The sequence below is a fragment of the Lepidochelys kempii genome, chromosome 3, assembly GCF_965140265.1.
Source record: "Lepidochelys kempii isolate rLepKem1 chromosome 3, rLepKem1.hap2, whole genome shotgun sequence".
NCBI lineage: Eukaryota > Metazoa > Chordata > Testudines > Cheloniidae > Lepidochelys > Lepidochelys kempii.
Window position 1 is genome coordinate 182598430 of NC_133258.1, and position 24487 is coordinate 182622916.

Below are 24487 nucleotides of genomic sequence, written 5' to 3' on the forward strand. Positions count from 1 at the left end.
TAGCTGTTCTTACATTGCAATAGTTACAATCAGTGGCTTGAAGACAAGAGTTTTCAGATCATTGATATAAATTTCTTCAGTGCTTGAGCACTTAAAACTCTTATAGATCTCAGGTTTCAGAGTAGCAGCTGTGTTAGTCTGTATTCGCAAAAAGAAAAGGAGGACTTGTGGCACCTTAGAGACTAACAAATGTATTTGAGCATAAGCTTTCGTGAGCTACAGCTCACTTTATCTGATGCATAGATCTCAGAATCTGTTAGAAATGAAGGATTGGACCCCAAACATATGCCTGCTTTATCCTTTTCCATCTCTCTGACTAGTTAGTTGGTCCTCATCACCATAGTATCTAAGTGCCTCCTAGTCTTTAATATATTTGTTCTCACAGTCTGAGGTCAGGCTCCTATAGCTGACCAGACAGTTGGGACCGAGAGATTTTTAAGCCTTATATCTTTAAAACTCCATGTACTTTGTCCCAAAACTACCCAGAAAACTCTACCCTGAAATGAGATGTCATATGTAAAACTACAGGGGTGGATTGATTTGGTTCTGTTGAGGTTACGTAACTGGGTTCATATGCATAAGAACATGTTGAAAATTTGATTTATAACATGGCAACTAGCTTCATCTTTAACTATGGAGGTCTGATGAATTTGCTCAGCATCAGATTACTAATTACTACCATTACTAATCCTCTAAATCAGTGGTTTTCAAAGTGGCCTACCCCTAAGATTATGCAATCTCTCATCAGGAGGGATGCGAGCTCTCTTCAGGAGGGATGTGCAGAAAAATCTTGTAATGGCAGACAATGCACTTATGTAGTAAGACTTGGCAATCTAACCATAGGTATATCATGACCCTATCTCAGATGGGGTACGCAGTAGACTATATAATTTGGAAGGGAGTACACAGCCTAAAAAATTTGAAAACCACTGCTCTAAATCATCCAGTTCTTCCTTTCATGGGGTGCTTTCCCTGCTGGAGCTCCTCCTCCTTGTGGCTGGAGCTGGGGAATTAGCTCTGCCAGTATGATTCCCCTTTCTGCAAATGTTCACTCTGTCTCTCTCTCACACTCTCTCTCCCTTTTGGGACTCGACTACTCCCTCTTTTTGGCTCAGCCCTCTGGCCGGGTCACTCTAGTTTTCCTCTTCCAGGGGTTTGTGTACCAAAGTCTCTCTGTAGCAGTTGTCCCCGGCAGTCTTCCCATTCACTCCCCATCAATCGTACCACTTCCTGAGCGGCTGGTAGGGGAACCAGGGCCTCCCTTTTCTCCAAGTTCCAGCCCAGGGACCCTGCAACCAGTGATTAAGGTCCACACTGTCCCACACCTTGCTGCTGTTTCCTGGACTGCTTCCTACATTGCCTCTATCAGGATTCTTCTCCACCCTCCTCCAGGTCTTTCCTTCTCTCTAGGTCAAACTCCCTTTTCTCTCTAGCCTCAGAGAGAGTGACTGCAGACCTCAGCATTGCAGCCCCTCCCCCAGTCTCAGCTATTTGGCTTTATACTAGCCCTGCCTGTTCCTGTATAGGTGAGCTTCATCCTTTAATTAGTCCTCATTGCTCTCTGGCAATACCAGTACAAAGGATAATCATTCAACATGAATGTTGATTTACTCACATACTTAATAACTGAAAGGCAATCCTACAGTGCTCATCACCATTGTATCTGAAAAGGAATTCTCACCCTGCCTCCATTTTCATATCTGTTTTACACCATTGCGGATTCATAGTAAAGAAAGTAACAGCAGCACAGCTGTAGAGCTTCAGTGTTGATGCTACCTAAGCAGCTGGGAGGGGTTCTGCTTTTGGTGTAGGTAGTTTTTCAAACCATTCACTGACACAGTTAAACTGACCTAACTATCTAGTGTAGACCAGTGGTTAGCTTGGGGCAGGGATTGTGGTTTTGTTCTGTGTTTGTACAGCGCCAAGCACTGTGAGGTCCTGGTCCATGGTTAGGATTCCTAGGTGCTATAGTGGTACAAATAATAAATAATAAAAACATAGAAGAAAGAATCTATTTAATTCCCAGGACAATGTGTGTGACATAATTATTAAAATTCTATTTTAAATCTAGGTATAACAATAAGGAAATACTAGGCAGCAAAACCATACCATTACTAGAGTGGCGTAGGAAATGTTTTTCTCATCCTGTGAATATTTTTGAGTTCAGTATTTTTTCCTGTCTTGCATTGGGATAAAAAGTCAAAATTTCTAAAATGTTCACAAACCAAGAAACTGATTTTTTTTTCATTTCAAGTCAAAACATTTCATTTTATAATTTTGAAAAAAATAGTTCTGGTTTAAATGTTTTCTTTTTTAACCTTTCAGTCTAATTAGCTTGAAATTCCAAATGAAAGTTCATTTCAAACTGGAAAAATGGAATATTATGCTTCAAAGTCGTCCAAACAAATGTTCTGACAATTCTGAAATTTTCTCTTTTGACTTTTTTGAGTTGGGAAGTTCATTGAACACTCCAGCCTTGTTTAGTGAACCATTTCAGTTTTGAGGAATCAGCTTTTTTGGAAGAAAAAACAATTAGTCAACAAATTCCCAACCAGCTCTAAACATTTCCCCCACATTTCCAGAGAGTTACATTGTGTTTTAGTCTCATAACTTCCGCTAATAATAGAGCTTCAAAGTCCATGAAATAGTTCCCTTTGATATCAAGTTTTTAATGCCTTTCTGTACCATGTTACTATATTAGAGGTGGGAAGACTTTGTCTTGGTGACAGCATAAATTGAAAGCTATATCGGGTTCTAATCAACAATAATAAACCATATGCCTGATCATGAAGTTTGAGATGAATGTTCTATTGATAGATATTGTGTACTCAGCTGACATACTGTGTATACTATCAACATTCATATGGATGTAAAATGGGCAAACACATTTTTTTCAAATATAGATATGTATATGGCCAAAGGTTCTGTCTTTTGAGTTTATAAAAAAATTGTTTGGTGTGTTAATATATGGAAATTGTGCTGTGACCTATTTAAAATGACATCACAGTAACCAGTAACTTAGTTTGGAAAAGGCACTGCACATGCTAAATGCTCCATGCTTATACTTGTCCCACTTAAAGGTAATTTGTTTGTCATTTCTGTTTATAAATATAGAGAAAGTATAGAGAAAGCAAATAGATGAAATAGGGTATATGAGTATTGTAATTACGATTCACCGTAAAAATGGAGTCTGCTTCATGAACCTCAAAGCCTTTGATTTCTCAAAAAACCTCTTTGAAAAAAATACATATACCATGTAGTCATATGCATTAAAAAGTTCTGTATTTCGTCACCTAGCCCTGGTCTACACTAGGACTTTAGGTCGAATTTAGCAGCGTTAAATCGATGTAAACCTGCACCTGTCCACACGATGAAGCCCTTTTTTTCGACTTATAGGGCTCCTAAAATCGATTTCCTTACTCCAGCCCTGACAAGTGGATTAGCGCTTAAATCAGCCTTGCCGGGTCAAATTTGGGGTACTGTGGACACAATTCGACGGTGTTGGCCTCCGGGAGCTATCCCAGAGTGCTCCATTGTGACCGCTCTGGACAGCAGTCTCAACTCAGTTGCACTGGCCAGGTAGACCGGAAAAGTACCGCGAACTTTTGAATCTCATTTCCGGAGACTGCGGGAACTGTGGGATAGCTACCCACAGTGCAACACTCCGGAAGTCAACACTTGCCTCAGTACTGTGGAAGCACTCCGCCGAGTTAATGCACTTAATGCACTTAGAGCATTTTCTGTGGGGACACACACACTCAAATATATAAAAACGATTTCTAAAAAAACTACTTCTATAAATTTGATCTTATTTCATAGTGTAGACATACCCCTAGTGAAAGTGGTGATTGCTACAGAATTATGGCAATATTATATTTCTGTTGAATATCAGTAGCAGGATAAGTGGATGAATAAGACACATGGAGCACACAAATTACTGCTTTAATGGTAGGAAATGGTGGAAATCTTACACGTTTTCTCAGTCAATTCAGCTTTGGCACTTGGATATATGGTGGCATGACAGTTGTTTTTTGGATTTGGTAGTCTCCTGAATGACTGTAAGATGACTAGTTCTCTGTAACTGTCACAAGGGAGAAAAGATAAATTTGGGCACAAGACCGAAGCCTGAGGGACACCAAAAGGGAGTGGAAAGGGGAGGAGTAGGAAGGTAAGCCTCCAAAGAAACACTGAAGGAATGGTCAGCAGGATAAGAAAAGAACAAGAGGAGTACAGTCAAGGCTAGAGCAGCTGGAGGAGGAGAGACTGACTGATCAGTGAGGCAGCAGACTAAAAGGAGTAAGTTTGGAGAAGGGCCCCTTCAACTTAAAGTTGCTTTGAAAAGAAGAGAGCAGAGCTGAGAGACGAGAGAATAGAAACATAACCTAGAGGAAGTCATTGAGGAATTATGGGGCATTCTCTAAAGGCATCAGCAGTGCAGCTGGAGGAGCTGAGATAATTAATCTGTGGGAGGAGACTGGGGCAGAAACATGGAAAATTGAAGTTACTTAGTTGAGAGTATTCAGAGTAACAGCCGTGTTAGTCTGTATTCGCAAAAAGAAAAGGAGTACTTGTGGCACCTTAGAGACTAACCAATTTATTTGAGCATGAGCTTTCGTGAGCTACAGCTCACTTCATCGGATGCATACCGTGGAAACTGCAGCAGACTTTATATATACACAGAGAATATGAAACAATACCTCCTCCCACCCCACTGTCCTGCTGGTAATAGCTTATCTAAAGTGATCATCAGGTGGGCCATTTCCAGCACAAATCCAGGTTTTCTCACCCTCCACCCCCCCACACAAATTCACTCTCCTGCTGGTGATAGCCCATCCAAAGTGACAACTCTTTACACAATGTGCATGATAATCAAGTTGGGCTATTTCCTGCACAAATCCAGGTTTTCTCACATCCCCCCCACCCCCATACACACAGAAACTCACTCTCCTGCTGGTAATAGCTCATCCAAACTGACCACTCTCCAAGTTTAAATCCAAGTTAAACCAGAACATCTGGGGGGGGGGGGTAGGAAAAAACAAGAGGAAACAGGCTACCTTGCATAATGACTTAGCCACTCCCAGTCTCTATTTAAGCCTAAAGTAATAGTATCCAATTTGCAAATGAATTCCAATTCAGCAGTTTCTCGCTGGAGTCTGGATTTGAAGTTTTTTTGTTTTAAGATAGCGACCTTCATGTCTGTGATTGCGTGACCAGAGAGATTGAAGTGTTCTCCGACTGGTTTATGAATGTTATAATTCTTGACATCTGATTTGTGTCCATCTACTTTTTTACGTAGAGACTGTCCAGTTTGACCAATGTAAATGGCAGAGGGGCATTGCTGGCACATGCCCGCTCGTTCACCTGCACATCCACCAATGTGATATATGCCATCATGTGCCAGCAATGCCCCTCTGCCATGTACATTGGTCAAACTGGACAGTCTCTACGTAAAAGAATAAATGGACACAAATCAGATGTCAAGAATTATAACATTCATAAACCAGTCGGAGAACACTTCAATCTCTCTGGTCACGCAATCACAGACATGAAGGTCGCTATCTTAAAACAAAAAAACTTCAAATCCAGACTCCAGCGAGAAACTGCTGAATTGGAATTCATTTGCAAATTGGATACTATTACTTTAGGCTTAAATAGAGACTGGGAGTGGCTAAGTCATTATGCAAGGTAGCCTGTTTCCTCTTGTTTTTTCCTACACCCCCGCCCCCAGATGTTCTGGTTTAACTTGGATTTAAACTTGGAGAGTGGTCAGTTTGGATGAGCTATTACCAGCAGGAGAGTGAGTTTGTGTGTGTATGGGGGGTGGGGGGGATGTGAGAAAACCTGGATTTGTGCAGGAAATAGCCCAACTTGATTATCATGCACATTGTGTAAAGAGTTGTCACTTTGGATGGGCTATCACCAGCAGGAGAGTGAATTTGTGTGGGGGGGTGGAGGGTGAGAAAACCTGGATTTGTGCTGGAAATGGCCCACCTGATGATCACTTTAGATAAGCTATTACCAGCAGGACAGTGGGGTGGGAGGAGGTATTGTTTCATATTCTCTGTGTGTATATATAAAGTCTGCTGCAGTTTCCACAGTATGCATCCGATGAAGTGAGCTGTAGCTCACGAAAGCTCATGCTCAAATAAATTGGTTAGTCTCTAAGGTGCCACAAGTACTCCTTTTCTTTTTAGTTGAGAGTAGAAAACTGATAGGAGAGCAAGAAAGAGCCAGGCAGAGGGACAGGAGCAGTTGGGGAAGGAGTGGAGCCAGAAAGGACTGGACTTCAAAAGATGAGGGTCAGAGGAGTTATCTGACATCACTTCTGCAGCCTGTGGGTCTGGGGGAGTAATGGATAGAGAGGGCAGAGATCAAAGCTGCATTGGAAGGACAAAGCCTCTTTCTGGAAAGCTCAAGAGGGAGAAGGAGTTAGAGATATGGGCTGTGAAGTGAGTTTCTTGGAGTAAATCTAATAAACAAAAATTAAAAATAACTTTTGAGGTAAAAAATAACTTTTGAGGTAAAAAAGTTATTTTCATAGGCTATGAAACCATTTATAGAATTATTATTAACTCTACATATGTCTCTGATACTACACTGTGCAATATTTCCTTTTCACCTCAGTTTAATAACAGTCATTATTCACAAATGAAGTATATCTCCTGACTTTTGTAGAAAAAAACCTATAACTTCTTTAGTCATTGTTTTTAATGAGCACACTGAAGTACTTCATTAAGCTATAAATACCCCATTACAGATGTCTTCTTAATTATTAGAATATATTATAGTATTGAACCATTTACCCATCTCAAAGAAGGTATAATCCTGTACATGAGTAAATCAGTAGCATATGTCTAGTGATATCATCACCAGTTTTTGTTTTGCAGAATTTATAAAAACAATATGAGCTTAGAATATTTCTAACCCAGAAGATGAGGCTAAGAAATTTTAAATATTTCTAGATTTTCCTGACAATTCTTCTGAAAGTTCCCTCCCCCCAAGGTTTTTGCCTGTGAAAGGAAATGCAAGGTATTAGATTTATTCCTGTGAAATGTGGAGTTCCCTCAACTATCACTGAAATAACTGTGGCCCTGATTCTGCATTTGTGTGGATCTGATTGCAGAATCTGAGCCTATGTGTATTTAAAGTGACAGACACTTCTCTTGCATTACAAATAAACTCCATCCCTCTATGGGTCTAATTCTGAAAACCCTTACTCACAACAGTCATCCATGCTCATTAGACTAATCCTATTGACTTCCTCAGGACTGTTTTTGTGACTATAGGATAGGTTTGTGAGGAAGGGATTGTGAAAATGGGTCCCAGTTTTTCAAGCTGAAAGAAATCCTTATTCTTCTTGCTGATGAAAGAGGAGCTAGTGCTGACTTTTCTATTTTTAAACCCTGTTAAATAAAGAAAGCTATTTGGTATTCATGAAGAAGATAGGGGACCATAGGGAAGAAATTTACTTGAGCTTTTTAATTTTTTTCTTGGTGAGACCCTTTGGGAAAAGGAGCAAACTCAGTTGGTGAAAGTAACTGATGTGGAATATCAATTATCCCTGAAAGAGATGTCCCAGACTCAATGAACTGTCAGGAGTTTGTTACTACCATATGCAAGCCTTCAGAAGTTAAATCTAAGGAGAGAAGCTGTTGTTAGGAATCTTTCCCAGTACAACACAATCTCTAATTCTCACTAAAACAACTCTTAATCAGTACTTCTTCTTTTCCCTCCTCCTCTTCCTTTTTTTTTTTAAACAGCACCAGGGAAAAATTGGAGTTAAGTTTAATGTTGGAACTGATGACATCTCTATCGAAGAGATCAACGCAATAATTAATGATGGAAAATACCATGTAGTACGTTTTACAAGAAGTGGCGGCAATGCCACATTACAGGTGGACAGCTGGCCAGTTATAGAACGTTACCCAGCAGGTAAGAAAGTAAACAAACATTTGTTGAAAAGGGGGTGGGGAAGTATTTGGAAATGTGCTTTGCTTTGCTTCTGTACTCATAAAATATCGACTCCTTCAAGATGCTCTAGTAGTTAATTGGGTAGTCAAAGAGTCATGAACATCTTGCAGTTTGTGATGATGGCATTTCCTATCTTTTGTCAAATTTAAAAACATAAGTGAGAATGGAGAAATGTAGATGTCAAGGCACAAAATAGCCAAGTTCCTTTTTAAATTTGTTATATTCTTTATTGGATCATTGTACTTAGACATAGAAAAGGCTTTGACAAAAGCAACATGATAAGCCCCCCAAAAATGACTTATGGGAAAATTTGTATTGAAGAAAATGTTGTCTGTGGTCTTTTAATAACATCCGGCTTTTATAGTGCTTTGAAACTTACGAAATCAACAGAAGTATTACAACAGATCTAGAAAGAGAAGAAAATACATCAGTTCTTAGCTGCATACACATACATCAGTTCTTAGCTGCATACGCAATCAATTTAAAGTGCATTTAGTTAAATACAATATATGGATTTGATCCTACAAAAGCTTTACTCACATGAGTGGCCCCATTGACATAAATGGAGCCACTCACAAGAAGAAAGGGTTTCCAGGATCTGGCCTGAATTTAGTATTCAAATCCTGTGCCTTGAAGAAGAATGTTTGCCATTAATATTATTTGTTTTTAAAGGCATCAGTTCTTCAGATATACAACATGTTTCTTATTTAAAATAACTGTTGAGCCATTAGTGGTAATTTGCAAATCTGCACATTATTTGTTGACAATTTTTGTGAATGTTTGTATTAGTAAATCAAAGGCAGCAAGCCAGAGATGAAAATGAAAGCTAGTCTGGTGAGCATATTTACTAGTTAATCTTTTTAGATACAAATAAATGGTAGAATTTTTTATCTTTTAAAATAAAGAAAAAAAGACTGTCCCCTTCTTCATGGATTTATATTTTAATTACAGAGTATATCAATTGCATTCCTTGTGCTAAGAATGAATTTGTTATACTTGAATCAACTTCTTTTCCTTTGCATTTGAGAGGATCCTCTCAGTTTTATGCCTCAGGAATAGAAAATTGCACAGGTGAACAGTCTTTTGTGGATCAAATCTGGGAAAATGCTCATATTTAAAACAAAAATGGTGTAGAAAATCTATACAAAAGGTGGGTCCAGATAACCATGAATGCCCAAGGTCTGTGTGCCAATATGTTCAACGAACTAGCAATTCTTGGTATTCAATTTAAAATGAGAGATTAGTTGCATTTGACAGCACACAAGGCTAGTTTTACATCTGAAACGCAAAACACTTCCATAAAGAAGCACAATGGAACATATGACATGCAAACTTCAGAATAGCGATGCTATATTATAGAGAAAAGCAAACTCTGTGTGTGTGTGTGTGTGCACACGCATGTCATGCACATGATTTCCCCCAAAGCCTTTTAGCTTTAATAGGGTTGGGGGGTCAGTGGAGGCTGGAATAAAGGGAAATGGAGTGGGACTTTAATTTAATGAGAAGGGGAAACAGGGCTTTTGGAGAGGGCAGGGGAAAGGGATGCTTGTGTAGATGAGGCCTGAAATATGGCATTATTTTCCTTTACACTGGTTGCAATCTTTTGAAGCTCTAAAGTAGCTATCCACTGGTATGGAAAAAGTCTGACTTTAGAGCAATATCCCAAACTCTAAGGAAAGAAACAAACATTAACATACTGATAGCTCCATTTTACAGAAACGAAAACATGCAATATAAGAGCTGTAGTACTGGCACGTTAATATACAGAATACTCTAATGATCCCATTTAAAAATAAGGAAATGACCATGCTGAAGCAATACATTCAGACCATGCCCAAGACTTCAGTTACATTTTTTTTTAACTTTCCATAAATTTAGAACATACCTAGACTTTTGTGCAAAAGATAATGGCCAATTTTCCTAGCGGAATGTAAGATATTCTGAGAGTCACCTCTTACGTGCTGCAGTACCAACAATGGTGAGTGCTAAAATGAGGACACTTTCCTTTTCATTAAAAATCTTACCTAGATTGTTGTGTGGAGACAGGGCTTCTAGATAATTTCTGTAAAATGATAAAATATTATTTGTTGTATTTCTGTTTATATTTGCTGTCCCCACAGTAGCTATGGTTGAGGTTGATTAAAGCTACTCTTTCAAATATAGCTCAGAATTTCCTTGCTTGTTTTATTGCTTGTCTCATGCACAACCATTGTAAAGCTTTAATTTTCCTTGAGTTTTTATCACTAGCATCATATTGTCCTTCTTCATACAATAACATCATCTTCAAAAGTTGTTTTTTCCCCCTTCTAATCAACATATCATCTTTCCATACTTTACTTTTGATTTTTCTCATGTTATTTCATCTAATGCTGAACTTTTGCTATGCCTTTCTTCAGAATGGCATAGTTTCTTCATATACTTGCATTGATATCTCACTTTGAGATACATCAAACCAGCTCAGAAGAGTGTGGATACCTCCAAACACGGAATAGTTCAGAAGTGTGCAAGATTGATTTTTCTCCAAATATGTAAGTGGTGCCATTTTGAGAGATATCACTCCAGCTCTCCTGAAAGCACTATTTCTAGAAGTGAATTCTTAAAGCTGTCAGATATTGCAGGTTGGCAAACACTGTTATATCTCCTGCTATATCTGTTTCAGAAGTGTTGCTGTTATTAGTACTTTAAGGATTGACAGGAACACTTAACCATCCTGACTACCCAGTGAACTAGCTGATATATCAGATGTTTGGTGGATGGACAAATTGTAATAGATTCCTGCATTATGGGGCATTAACTTTCATTTCAGTGCCAAAGATATGGGTTTCTGCAGTTTCTGTTTTTTGAGATTTTTCTATCTAATTTTATAAAGCACCTCTCACCAAAATATTTAAACACAGATTTACCCCCTCTTCTTGCTTCTGTATTGCTTAATTAAGAATAAACCAGAGTAGCAGGTTAATTAATAAATCTGTTATTTTAAAATATACAGTGGATCTCTTTTTCTCTAAAATATTTAGAAACATCTTTCTTCCAGTTTCCACCACAAGTACTCCTGTTCTTTTTGCGGATACAGACTAACATGGCTGCTACGCTGAAACTCATTCTCCTTCTATTACTTTACAAAAGGAAGATTATATTCAGAGTGATAATGTTTTAGTCTAGAAAAGGAACCTGTGCTTGCAAACATGTTTGTTTTAATTTCAGTGCCTGTGTAGTATCAAAGGCCTGGTCTACACTAAGGGGGGGGATCGATCTAAGATACGCAACTTCAGCTACAAGAATAGCATAACTGAAGTCGACATATCTTAGATCAACTTAGAATCACTTACTTTGAGTCCTTGTGGTGCGGGATCGACAGCTGCCGCTCCCCGTCGACTCCGCTTCCACCTCTCGACCTGGTGGAGTTCCGGAGTTGACGGCAGAGCAATCGGGGATCGATTTATCGCATCTACACTAGATGCGATAAATCGATCCCGGATAGATCGATCACTACCCCCCAATCCGGCGGGTAGTGTAGACGTGGCCTTAGATACCTTCCATTTTGCCAGAATGTTGTTCTTTCTCTTATTGTGCCTCCTAGCAATTTTACAATAATCAATCAGAATCTGTAGATAACGAAACAGTGCAGCTAACACTTCACACTAGGCTATTATTCTCTCACTATATGTTTACTAGAAGTCAAAAAAACATGCTTTGAAGTGATCATATACATTCTTCCCAAAATACACTGTAAACTAAATATTATATTTAATAAAATACATATGTGCATGCACACACACATAGTGTATGTGTGTTTATGCTGATATTTGTAGAGGAGGATGTGAACACACATGTAAACATATATAAATTTGAACTCTATTTCTTTACAGGCATAACAAAATAAAAGCAAACATTGGAAAAATGGGAAAGACATGTAACAGAATAAAGTATAGAAACAAAAATAATATATACATTAATACAACAAAATGTATTATAGAAGAGATGTAACCCTCCTTTTCCTCCAAAAGTATCCAGCAGCTAACTAATTCAGTGCTTTAAGGCCTTTTTAGTCACCTCCCAGCCAGTGAGATTTGGCACCAGACTTGGCCTTTTTTTTGAGTTAAACATCTGAGCTATAATGAAGGGTACTTCAATCTGTGCTCCGAATTAAATCCATAGCTTCCCCCATCCCAGCTCTCACTGGTTGTACTGATTTTGCTCACCAACTCCCAGTCCTGTGGCTGGGACTGGGATGAGTTTGGGCCCTGCTAATGCACCTGTACTTCATTTAACTCCTGATCCAGAAGCTCACTAGGATGCTCCCTCTGATGAAGAGTAGATCCATTCATCTTTCGATGAGCAATAAAAAAACGCCTAGAACTGCACTGCATGCATGCATTCCGTTCTCCTAAATTAAATTCAGGAACCTATACATTATGTTCCTATATGCCTGATGACTGACACCTCTCCCCACTTCCTTACTAAATTTTGCTACCTTTGTTTGCCCCTTTTCTGGCTCATGGTTTGCCCCTCAGAAGGTTTTCTGACCTTATTTATTGGGACTGAGAAAACTTCTGAGCATGCCGTCAAAACTCCCTTTTCACTAGTTGATTATCCCCTGTCCCCCAAACCACATCATTCTCTCCCAAGTTAATTATCAGGATGTGTGAGAAACTGACTCTGGGCCTCCAAGAGCACAGAGTCAAAGTCCCACTGATCCAAAGTATTTTCTGCAATAACCAGTACATTAGATATGGGCAGACTGGTATCTAGGCACAAAACTGTTGTCCCAGAGGAGACAGAGAGGGGCCTGGTACTGCAGGATGAGATAAGTGATATGCCAGCAGAGCCTGGAATGGGCAAACTTGCATTTCCAGACAACCATCATGGATCTCTAGCCCACTTTAACCATCTTAGAAAAGCATGGGTGAAACACAGGCCCTGTCTGCTGTAGCATGAAGCACCCCCTGCCAATGCCCTCTCTAACACCTCTAGGTCTGACACCACTACAATCTCTCCAACACAGGTGACACAGGAAAAAGCTGCCAAAAACACTCCCAGAAAGATCCGTTTCCATACCACTGGAGCAGATAGGACCTGAATAGTGACTGCGTGATAGAGATCCTGTTGGGGTTATGATCAAGCCAAACCCTCCAGGAACCTGCACACCCAAGATCACCTGTATGAGTTAGAAAAACCAGCTATGCTGGCATAAGATGAAATCCCAGTGTGGTTTAGACATGCCCTTCTGGACTAATGCAACTGAGAACTTGGGTATGAGCCACGTAGTAATGTGGTTTCACCCTGCTTTATCCACGAAGGCTAAGAATCCTGAAAATCTGATGTTGTCCTAGGGCCTCTCTCAAGATTTTAGGGGTTATCAATCTTTCTGCCAAACTCAAAGCAGTTAGGAGCCAGGAATGGGGCCATCATGGCTAGATTTCATCTAGATGCTCAGACCCTCTCCACCTGGAAATGAGACAGAGCATTAGCAATCTGATATCTATTCCTGGGATGCGACTGACTCTAAGGTAAATGTTTAGAGTTAGACATCATAGCACACAAACTGCATAATTTTAGGAGATTTTCTGCCCAGGCTGTTAATATGGACCACTGATTGACTGTCAGGCCAGAGTAGGAACTGCTTGTCTAAACATTTCTTCCTCTACATCATAACTTCATTAGGACTAGAAAAAAATCCTTAATGGATGATATCCTATAGCAATCCCAAAGTATCCCATGCAGTGGCCATTACTCTGCACACCACTGTCCTTGGAAATATACTCCCAATCCAAAATCCCACCATCACATCTGAATAGACTTGGAGGTCTGTTGCTAGGATCCATTCTGACTGCCAGGAAAGATCATTCATCTCCTTCAGAACCACTCCCAATCTTGCAATTCATCCTTCATTTCCTTGGGTAGTCTAATGAGTTGGAAACATATTTTGCCACCTGTTGTGACTGCTTCCACCCAGGTTCAAAATGCCCAACATGGGATGATGACATGAAATGTGGATGCCTACTCAATGATTGCAGGATAATCTTATTTACACCTTGAGCTATTATCATCAGCTCATGGAGCTTCAGAACGTTCTCCATGTTAAGACAGCATAGGCCTGCAAGGGTGTCCAGTCGATCCAAAGTGAGATGTGAGGGAGGTCCCACTACTTTTTCTTTGGCCAGTGGGACACACATAGCTTATCTTCCTTCTCCCCATTTCCCTTTCCCTCTGAGACAGTTTCCCTATGTGGCTGGGAGAACATATCCACCTCATCTTTCTCCTTATCCTCTCCTTTGCTGCTTTAAGACAGTAGTGATTCAAGGGCTTTAACATTTCTACAGACAGACTTCTTGATGAATCAAACCCAGTGGTGTACACAGTGGATGCTGAAGAACCAGCTGTTATAATTGCTGGCTGAACTCACAAACTTAGAGGAGTAGCACCGCATTGCTTGTGGGGAGCAAGGCCCCAGAAGAAGCATAGTCCAAAGGAAAACAGCCACTGAGCTGGAGAAGCCAGGAGGAGGTCTCAGATATAAAGGGTCTTACTGCCCATTCCCAAACTTGTGGCCACTGTAAGGTAGGCATAAACCCCCCATCAGATGGAGCATCCATTGTCCCTGTGCCCTTTGTCACACAGGCTCTGAAAACCAATGTGGGACCAGTGAAACTAGGCCTGCTCGTTAAACTCCAGTTCTTCCCAGGGAATAACTATTATGCAGATGAACTCCCAAGAACCCTTCACTTAGGGAAACAGAGAAGGTAAAATGCACAGCATGGGGAAAACATTTGTGTGCAAAAGGGAGTGTCCTCTCTCTACTTGGATCTAGAAGGCATCTGGTCCATGAACCTTGTGGTGAGAAGAGAGAAAGAAAGATACCAGTGGCTCTGTAGTTCTTTGGTTTACCCAATAGAGGTAAATCCTGCGATACTTGGGAGGCAAAACTCATCAACATGCTGTAATGAATTTCACACGTTCAAGAAGTCAGCTTTCCTGGGATTCTATTAATCTCACTTCTACACCTGGGAACTTCCACAGATAACTCCCATTACTGCTAAATCTATTATAGATTGATAGAAGAGATAAAGGAGAACCAGTGAATATAATTTATTTGGACTTTCACAAAGCTTTTGTTAAAGTCCCTCACAAGAAGCTATTCAGGGGGGAAAGGTAAAGTTTTTTCATAGATCATAAACTGGCTAAGAAACTGAAAGCAAAGGGCCAGATTCTCAGCTGGTTTAAATCATTAGTGTAAATCCATTCACTGCAGTGGAACTATGCTGATTTATACCATAAACAATATATTTATTACTAATATTGAAAAGGGATGGAACGTTGAGATAGCAATAGTTATAAATTACACAAATTTAGGTTAGTCTGTACTGGAGAAGACACCACAGGGACCTGATAAAGATAGGTGAATAGGCATCACAATAGCAGGTGGAAATCTTAGTTGATGCATGGAAGGTAATTCACATGGGTGGGATAATTATTACTGCTGGGATCTAAATTAACTGTAACAACTCCAGACAAAGACCAAAGTGAAAACCTCTACTCAGTGCACAATAATGGTCAAAAAAGTGAACACGATCTTAGAATGCATAAAGAATGGGATAAAAAATAATACTGAAAATATTATAAAACTGTTATATAAATCAGTGGCACACTCTCACCTGGAATACTATGTTCAGTTCTTGTCGCCTTACCTCAAAAAATTATAGCAGAAATAGAAGGGGTTAAGAGATGAGTGACAACATTTATTAAAGACATGGAGAAAATTCCCTATGAGGAGTCACTGAAGCAACTGGAACCACTTAGATTAGCAAGGAAGTGGAAAAAAGGGGCTATTATAGGGGTATATAATAGAATAAATGATATAGAGAAGTAAATTGGATACTCCTTGTTAGACTTTTCTCATAATACAAGAACATGAGAACATTTGTAGGAACTGAAACATTTAAAAAAGAGCAAAGAAAATGATTTTTTAAACAATCCATAATTAACCCATGGAACTCACTGCCACAAAATATCAAGAGCCTAATGGGATTCAGGAGTCCAAGAGCTTAAAAGAATTCCAAAAAGACTGGATATTTATACGGATACCAGGAACATCCTTACAATTACAATAAGCCAACAATTAACTGATTGAGTTAAGGATGAAATTTCCTTGATGGGGATGTGATTCCACAATTGTCTACGACTGGTTTCTTTCATCTTCCTCTGAAGCATTCGGTACTGACCACTGCTTGATCATATATGATAATTCCTATGTTCCTGTGTGAGATTAGGACCCTTTGTCAATGTCATTTCACAGATCATGTCAGTGGTTGGTGATAATAAAAATAGCAGTGCACTTTCCCCTCATATTTTGTTAGGTCATCTTCTGTTGAAACTGATATAAGGTCAATGAAAAAAAAAAGCTTTAAAAGATTACAAAATTTCTATCCTTCAATCATTTTTATTTAAAGAGGCTGGCTACTGTCCAAACAAGAGTTTGAGTAAGTCTCTTCTTGAAAAGTTGTTTCAATAAATTTCGTCAAATCATCTTTTTAATTTGACAGATTATCAGAATTTTCTGTCAGATAATGCTAAATAATAATGTTTCTCTGAGTCTGCAAACAGATCTTATCTTCTTTTCTTTTCTTTTCTTTTCTTTTCTTTTCTTTTCTTTTCTTTCATCATAGATATCCTGGTAAAATGCAAAGGTTCATCCCTTCTTAGACTTGATAGATTGTGTAATTAAATTCAGATTTTGATAAAATATGTGGTTTGGTTGTCATTACTTTATCACAGAAGGTATAACATATTTCAGTTAAATACAATAAAATGACACAATGCTTCTAGTAAAGAAGGAGGAAGAAAATGTCAAATGAGCAGTTTTCATAAAGAACAGTTATAAAATAGAAGAAACAGATTTGTGTTCATTTTTGCTTTATGACAAGGGATGGTAAATATAACTGATTATAGTAATTAGGTATGGCATGAGGTGGAAACTGAATTTCTTAACAACATCACAGGGTCCCTGGGGATTCCTATAATGGTTAGAGGAAATGGGAGGAAGGGGGGAATTAAACAGTGCTCCCAAGAATCACAAGATCTATAAGGAAAGCTTCTGTAACAGCTAGTCCCACTGGACGTATTAGAGGTATCCGAGGAAGACCACTGTCTGTTAATGATTTCCTTAAGTCAGACTGCAAAGCCTGAAATATCAGCCATATGTGGTGAATCTTTTCTTCAGCGGTAATCTGTTTAATGTCCTTACCATCACATATTTCACATTTACCTCATCATTTCATGATTTACAAAACCCAGTGGGGTATATTAAAATTGCTTAGCCAAATCTGGAGGAGTTTCATAAATGAAAAGAAAAAAGCAGTAGTAAATCAAGTATTTTGTCAAACATTTTAGTTACCTTACAGCTTCCTTCATATTTTTGGATTCACATAAATGCATATTTGTATTTTGGGGCATTAATTCTGCAATTATTTTCTTTCCCCATATGAAAGCCACAGGCATCAGGACAAAATTATAGACCAATGCCAAACCCCCAGCTGTATTTTATTTATTTATTTCACGGAATATGCTCTATTTCTCTATCCTTTTCAACCTGACCTCATCTATCTTGTTCACTTTACTCGCATGAGTATTTACACTGACATCAGTGGGCTCACTTGTGTGAATAAGGAGAATAGATTTGGGGGCCTCATTCTGCAAATCTGTAGTCACTTAATTTATCATATTGGATTCTGTGTCATCTAATCTCTCCTGCAGATAATACAAGCTAGCATTTAGATAGTGCATTTCATCTGTGAAAAGCAGAGCACTTTGAAAAGGAGGGTAAATATCATTATCCCTATTTTCCAGTTGTACCTTTAGCTTGCTTGCTCGATGTTGCACAGTGAGTCATAGAACACAGGTCTCCCTCCTCCCTATCTCATCCCCTATTCCCCATTGACTTCAGTGGTACTTCTTGTGAGTAAGTAAGGACTTCTTTCATGAGTAAGGACTTGCAGCATTAGGCCTTTGACCCTAATTCTAGACCACTTACCTAATGGGAGAGCATGCAAGTTGCACTAAGCCTTATATTAATGACGTGCCAATGTCAGCCAATAGAGTATGCAAGAGAGCAGTATAATAGGTGCACTCTTTACCCAAATTAAACATGTCACTTTTGTGATGGAGCTAGTTTCTGTTAATTCCTGGAGCAACCCTCAGGTTGCTGTGAGACCTGAGCCTTTCTCAGGACAGCACAAATCAGTGCTGTGCTGAGCCCTTCAGCCAAACAATTTCTTATCTAAAATATGAAACACAAAATTAATTCATATATAATAACATTGTATTTGAGTTGTTCCCCCAGACATGAGGTGTTCTTATTTTGGTCACATTTGTACATGAGTTCCTGGTTATATTTTACTGGTGTTGTGAAATGTGACAGCAGAATGGTATCACATTTCTCTGACAATCACAATTGTCTTCAGGTCAAGAACTTCTATTAAGCTAACTAATTCCAAAACAGGCACTATAATTCATATCAGAATAGGCAAAATGACACTCTGCTTTGTTCCAGATAAAATTTCAAGAGACCTATCCTAAGGTACTCAGGGGTCCATGAAGATATTCATCTCTCACTTGAGTGCACATGCATACATGCACCATGCAGCTTCATCTCTCTTGTATCACCACTCTTGACTCTTTTTCTTTATATTACATCAAGCTCCTTCCACTGCAGCATATATAGCCTTGGCACAGTCTGAAACCTTGCCAGTTAAGCAAGAAAAGCATATTTAACAAAGGAGACCTTAGTTGGGGATTGGTCCTGCTTTGAGCAGGGGGTTGGACTAGATGACCTCCTGAGGTCCCTTCCAACCCTGATATTCTATGATTCTCTGAACCTTTAGATTTCCATGTTTTCAAAATGGCAACTCCATTGTAACCAATTCTGCAGCATTATTTAATCATATCATACAATTAAAAAAAATCTGTGAGCCTGTCTCTTCTTTTTGATCTTTCCAGGAGTAAATTACCTTGATTCAAAGTAAGGCATAGTAGTTATTCTGAACTAGAGGGTCATTTTGGCAGCATATCCCATCCATCAGGAAAAAATGGATGGCTTCCGTGATTTATCTGATCTAATGATCTTATAAACTCAGCAATTGTCACATTCCGGATAATGCCCAATCTCCAATAAAGTTTATGTAGAGGTTTAACATACACCTGTGTACCAGAGGCACAATTACTACTATTTCTTTACAATCAGTGAACCTGTTTCTGGTCTCTCACCCACGTAAATTGGAGCAACTCAATTAAAGGCAGTGGAATTGCACAGATAAATTGGTGTAATTGATATCTGAATCAGGCCTATAAACTTTTGTCTTTAGTGCTGCATTAAGTTTAGTGGGCACTAAAAAGTCGAATATGAAACAAAAAGTTGTACACATAAAGGCAAAATTGATTTTCCCTAAATACAAAACTGATAAGCCATAATAAGCGGTAAGCAATAATGGGCTACTTTATTTATAACTTCAGGGTTGTGGCTGCCTAAAAGGGAGAGAGATAATTACAGAAAAATAAATGTGCTCTGTTCAAAAGGCCACACGATGCTAAAGGTTTCATTTAATTATGGTTGTGTATGGTATGCATTCTTAAAATATCAGAACATCGGATATACTATTACTTTACAGATGTTTTGATCCCCAAGTGTTTTTCAGCTTAGAGTCACAGTCTTGCATTCTTGTCTCATGCAAAATCCCACTGAAGTTGTGTGTCTCTGAGCCCTGGTCTACACTACGAGTGTAGGTTGAATTTAGCAGCGTTAGATTGATTTAATCCTGCGCCCATCTACACAACGAAGCCATTTTTGATGATGTAATGGGCTCTTAAAATCAATTTCTGTACTCCTCCCTGACGAGGGGATTAGTGCTGAAATCAACATCGCCTGGTCGAATTTGGGTTAGTGTGGATGCAATTCAATGGTGTTGGCCTCCGGGAGCTATCCCACAGTGCTCCATTGTGACTGCTCTGGACAGCACTCTGAACTCGGATGCACTGGCCAGGTAGACAGGAAAAGCCCCGCAAACTTTTGAATTTCGTTTCCTGTTTGGCCAGTGTGGTGAGCTCATCAGCAGAGGTGACCATGCAGAGCTCATTAGCAGAGGTGAGCATGGAGTCCCAGAATCGCAAAAGAGCTCCAGCATGGACTGAATGAGAGGTACTGGATCTGATCGCTGTGTGGGGAGATGCATCCATGCTATCAGAACTCCAAAAGACAAAATGCCAAAATATTTGAAAAAATCTCCAAGGGAATGAAGGACAGAGGCTATCACAGGGATCCGCAGCAGTGCCGCATGAAACTTAAGGATCTTAGGCAAGCCTACCAAAAAATGCAAGAGGCAAATGCCCGCTCAGGGTCAGAGCCCCAGACATGCCGCTTCTATGATGAGCTGCATGCAATTCTAGGAGGTGCCCCTACCACTGCCCACCCTCCCCCCCGCACCGTCTGTGGACACCTGCAAGGAGGGAGTCTCACACAACAGGGATGAGGATTTTGGGGATGAGGAAGATGATGATGAGGGGGAGATAGCTCACATCAGGCAAGCAGAGAAACCGTTCTCCCCAACAGCCAGGAAGTGTTTTATCACCCTGGAGCCAACCCGGTTTATCACCCTCTCAACCCTGCCAACCTGGGCTCCCAGACCTTGAAGGCGGAGAAGACAGCTCTGGTGAGCGTACCTTTGTAAATATAATATACGGTTTAAAAGCAAGTGTGTTTAATGATTAATTTGCCCTGAAGACTTGGGATGCATTCACGGCCAGTACAGCTACTGGAAAAGTCTGTTAACGTATCTGGGGACTGGGCGGAAATCCTCCAGGGATATCTCAATGAAGCTGTTCTGGAGGTACTCCCAAAGCCTTTGCAAAAGGTTTCTGGGTAGGGCAGCCTTATTGCGTCCTCCATGGTAGGACATGTTACTATGGCAGGCCAGTAGCACATAGTCTGGAATCATTGCATAAGAATGCGTGGCAGCGTGTGGTCCCGGTGTTTGCTGGCATTCAAGCAACATCCGTTCTTTATCTCTCTGTGTTATCCTCAGAAGAGTGATCTCACTCATGGTCACCTGGTTGAAATAGGGGAATTTTATTTAGGGGACATCAGAGGTGGCCATTCTTGCTGGGCTGTTTGCCTGTGGCTGAAAAGAAATCATCCCTGCTGTTATCCACGCAGTGGGGGGAGGGATGAAGTGATCATCCTAGAGAATTGGGTGTGTGTGTGTGGGGGGGGGGGTTAGTTGGGTTGTGCTGCACGTTAACCCGAAAACTTCAGACTCTCCTTTTAAATGGCCAATGGGTCTTTTTCAATTTTAATCTCCCTTTTTTTCCTCCCGCAGCTGCAAATGTTTCAATGCTGCAACTAGCATCTCCATCTCAGAGGCTAGTGCAGATACAAATGCAAAAAAACCACACTCACAATGACATGTTCTCGCATGCAATCCACCCAAACTGAAAGAGCCCAGCAGAATGTGTGGAGGCAGACAATGGCAGAGTCCAGGAAAGCACAAAGTGAACACGAGGACAGGAGGCTGGAGCAACAGGAGAGGTGGCAGGATCAAGAGGAAAGGTGGCGGCAGCATGATGAAAGGAGGCAGGATGCAATTCTGAGGCTACTGGAGGATCAAACTGATATGCTCTGGTATATAGTTGAGGTGCAGGAAAGGCACAGACTGCCACTGCAGGCCCTGTGTAACCAACCACCCTCCTCCCCAAGTTCCATAGCCTGCTCTCCCAGATGCCCCACCACAGTTAGGGAATCCCATTGCAGCAAAGCCATCCACTATGACCTGCACATTTCCCAGAGTCACTACCCTTGATAGCAGCAGCTCAGTGTTTGCGTTGGCTACTTGGATCACAGCAGCCCCCACAGTAGATTTGCCCACTCCAAATTGATTCCTGACTGACCGGTAGCTGTCTGGCATTGTAAGCTTCCAGATGGCTATCGCCACTCACTTGTGAACTGTGAGGGCTGCTCTCATTTTGGTATTCTTGCACTTCAGGGCAGGGGAAAGCAAGTCACAAAGTTCCATGAAAATGCCCTTATGCATGCGAAATTTTCGCAGCCACTGGGAATCATCCCAGACCTGCAACACTATGCGGTCCCACCACTCTGTGCTTGTTTCCCAGGCCCAGAATCGGCATCCCACAGAATGAGCCTGCCCCACTGCCACCAGGATGGCCAAATTGCCGGGGCCCGTGCTTTGAGAGAAGTCTGTGTCCATGTCCTTATCAGTCTTGTCATCACGTTGCCATCACCTCCTCACCTCTTTTTGCAGGTTCTGGTTCTGCATATACTGCACGATAATGCGTGAGGTGTTTACAATGCACATAACTGCCATGGTGATCTGAGGGGGCTCCATTCTTGACGTGGTTTGGCATCTGCAGGACAGCAGGATTGCAGGGAAGCGGTGGTTGGATGCAGGGCCGGTGCAAGGATGCTTCACGCCCTAGGCGAAACGTCCACCTCGCGCCCACCCCCTCCTCCAGCCCTGCAGCAGCTCCCCACCGCCCCGTCCCTCCCTCCCTCCCCTCGGCCTGGGGAGCCGTGCGGCAACTCCCCGCCTCCCCCTCCCTTGGCCCGGGGAGCCGTATGGCAACTCCCCGCACCAGCTCACCTCTGCTCCTCCTCCTCCCTGAGCACGCCGCCGCTTCTCCCGCCTCCCAGGCTTGTGGCACCAATCAGCTGTTTGGCACACAAGCCTGGGAGGGAGAGAAGCAGAGCGGGAATGCGTGCTCAGGGAGGAGGCGGAGCAGAGGTGAGCTGGGGCGGGGAGCAGTTCTCCTGTGCACTGCCCCCCCATTACTTGCTGCAGGCGGCCCTCCCCGTGCCCCCCTGCCCCAGCTCACCTCCGCTCCACCGCCTCCCCAGAGCGCACTTTTGGCCGCCCCCAACCACTTGGCGCCCTAGGCGACCACCTAGTTCGCCTAGTGGTTGCACTGGCCCTGGTTGGTTGACCAGTTTTGCAGACCTACTGCACCATCTGCAGCCAGGACACAACAGCTAAGGGGGCTGCACACTTGCCGTGGTATGGCGAGACAAGAGCAGCTGAGCAGAGTTGCAGTGGAAGTGGCCCCGTGAGATCACCAGGAGAGAAGAGTGCCAGCGGAAGTGGTGGATGACAATGACAACGATTAGCAGTCCTACTGCACCATCTGCTGCCAGGACACAACAGCTGAGTGGGCTGCATGCTTGCCGAGGTGTGGCGAGACGAGAGCAGCCAAGCAGAGTTGCAGCAGAAGCAGCCCTGCGAGAGCACCAGGAGAGCAGAGTGGCAGCAGAAGCGGTGGATGATGATGATGACGGTTAGAGTCCTACTGCACCATCTGCTGAAAGTAGTATGGTACCCACATGGAAAAAAGGCGTGAAATGATTGTCTGCCATTACTTTCACGGAGGGAGGGGTGACTGACAACATGTACCCAAAACCACCCGCAACAATGTTTTTGCCCCATCGGGTATTGGGAGCTTAACCCAGAATTCCAATGGGCGGCAGAGACTGCGGGAACTGTGGGATGGCTACGCACAGTGCAACTCTCTGAAAGTCGACGCTAGCCTCGGTACTGTGGACGCACTCCACCGACTTAATGCATTTAGTGCGTTAATGTGGGGACACACACAATCGACTGTATAAAATCACTTTCTAAAAAATCGACTTCTCTAAATTCGACCTCATTTCGTAGTGTAGACATAACCTTAAGAGAATGTTAAGAATGCACTGCTAATCACTCAAAAATCAGGAAATGACAAGGTGTGGATGCTGAAGCCAAATGTGTAAAGAAAGTATGTAGGTGCAATTTTTGCCTCCCATACCCCACCAGAAATACTACCCAGTCACATTCATAATCCCAAAGTAGGTGGATGTTTCTTCTAAAATGATGAGCAGTGAAATAGTTAAATTCTCATCTGCAGACTTAAGTCAAAGTCTTGTTGAGATTAATAAAATCCTCAGATGTAAGCACCATCTCAAAAGGTCTCAGCCAAAGAGAATGGCTCTCCCTGAGGAGGGATAGCTCAGTGGTTTGAGCATTGGCCTGCTAAACCCAGGGTTATGAGCTTAATCCTTGAAGGGGCCATTTAGGGATCTGGGGCAAAAATTGGGGATTGGTACTGCTTTGAGCAGGGGGTTGGACAAGATGACCTCCTGAGGTCCCTTCCAATCCTGATATTCTATGAATTCCTCTGTCATTCTACCTTTGTTACCTGCTATTACTCCATAGGCAGAATGACCATTAATTTTCTGTACACAAATCAAAATGGGATGGCCTTCTGATTTTATCAATAATGGGTATTTAATATTTTGCTTTATTGATAGTAGTAACCCACCTTTAATGATCAGCTATCTTTTAAATCTTAAGTGGGTATATTTCAGTCTTAGCCCTGAACATTGATTTCTAAGTTCTTGCTAAAGTCCTGAGTGTAAATGTTCAGTTTTGTACAAGGGAATAGCATCTTCTATGTGTATGCATTAATAACAATGAGAATAATC

At 41.3% G+C, this 24487-nt stretch overlaps 1 protein-coding gene across 33 annotated transcripts in view; it reads left to right on the plus strand.

Moving 5' to 3' along the window:
• Window positions 1–24487, plus strand: part of NRXN1 (neurexin 1) — a 1248790-nt gene that overhangs the window by 1054125 nt on the left and 170178 nt on the right. For all 33 annotated transcript variants that reach the window (XM_073339213.1, XM_073339185.1, XM_073339187.1 and 30 more), the window contains one exon: window positions 7761–7932. In XM_073339213.1, coding sequence (XP_073195314.1) covers window positions 7761–7932 — 172 coding nt within the window. The remainder of the gene's footprint in view (window positions 1–7760; window positions 7933–24487) is intronic.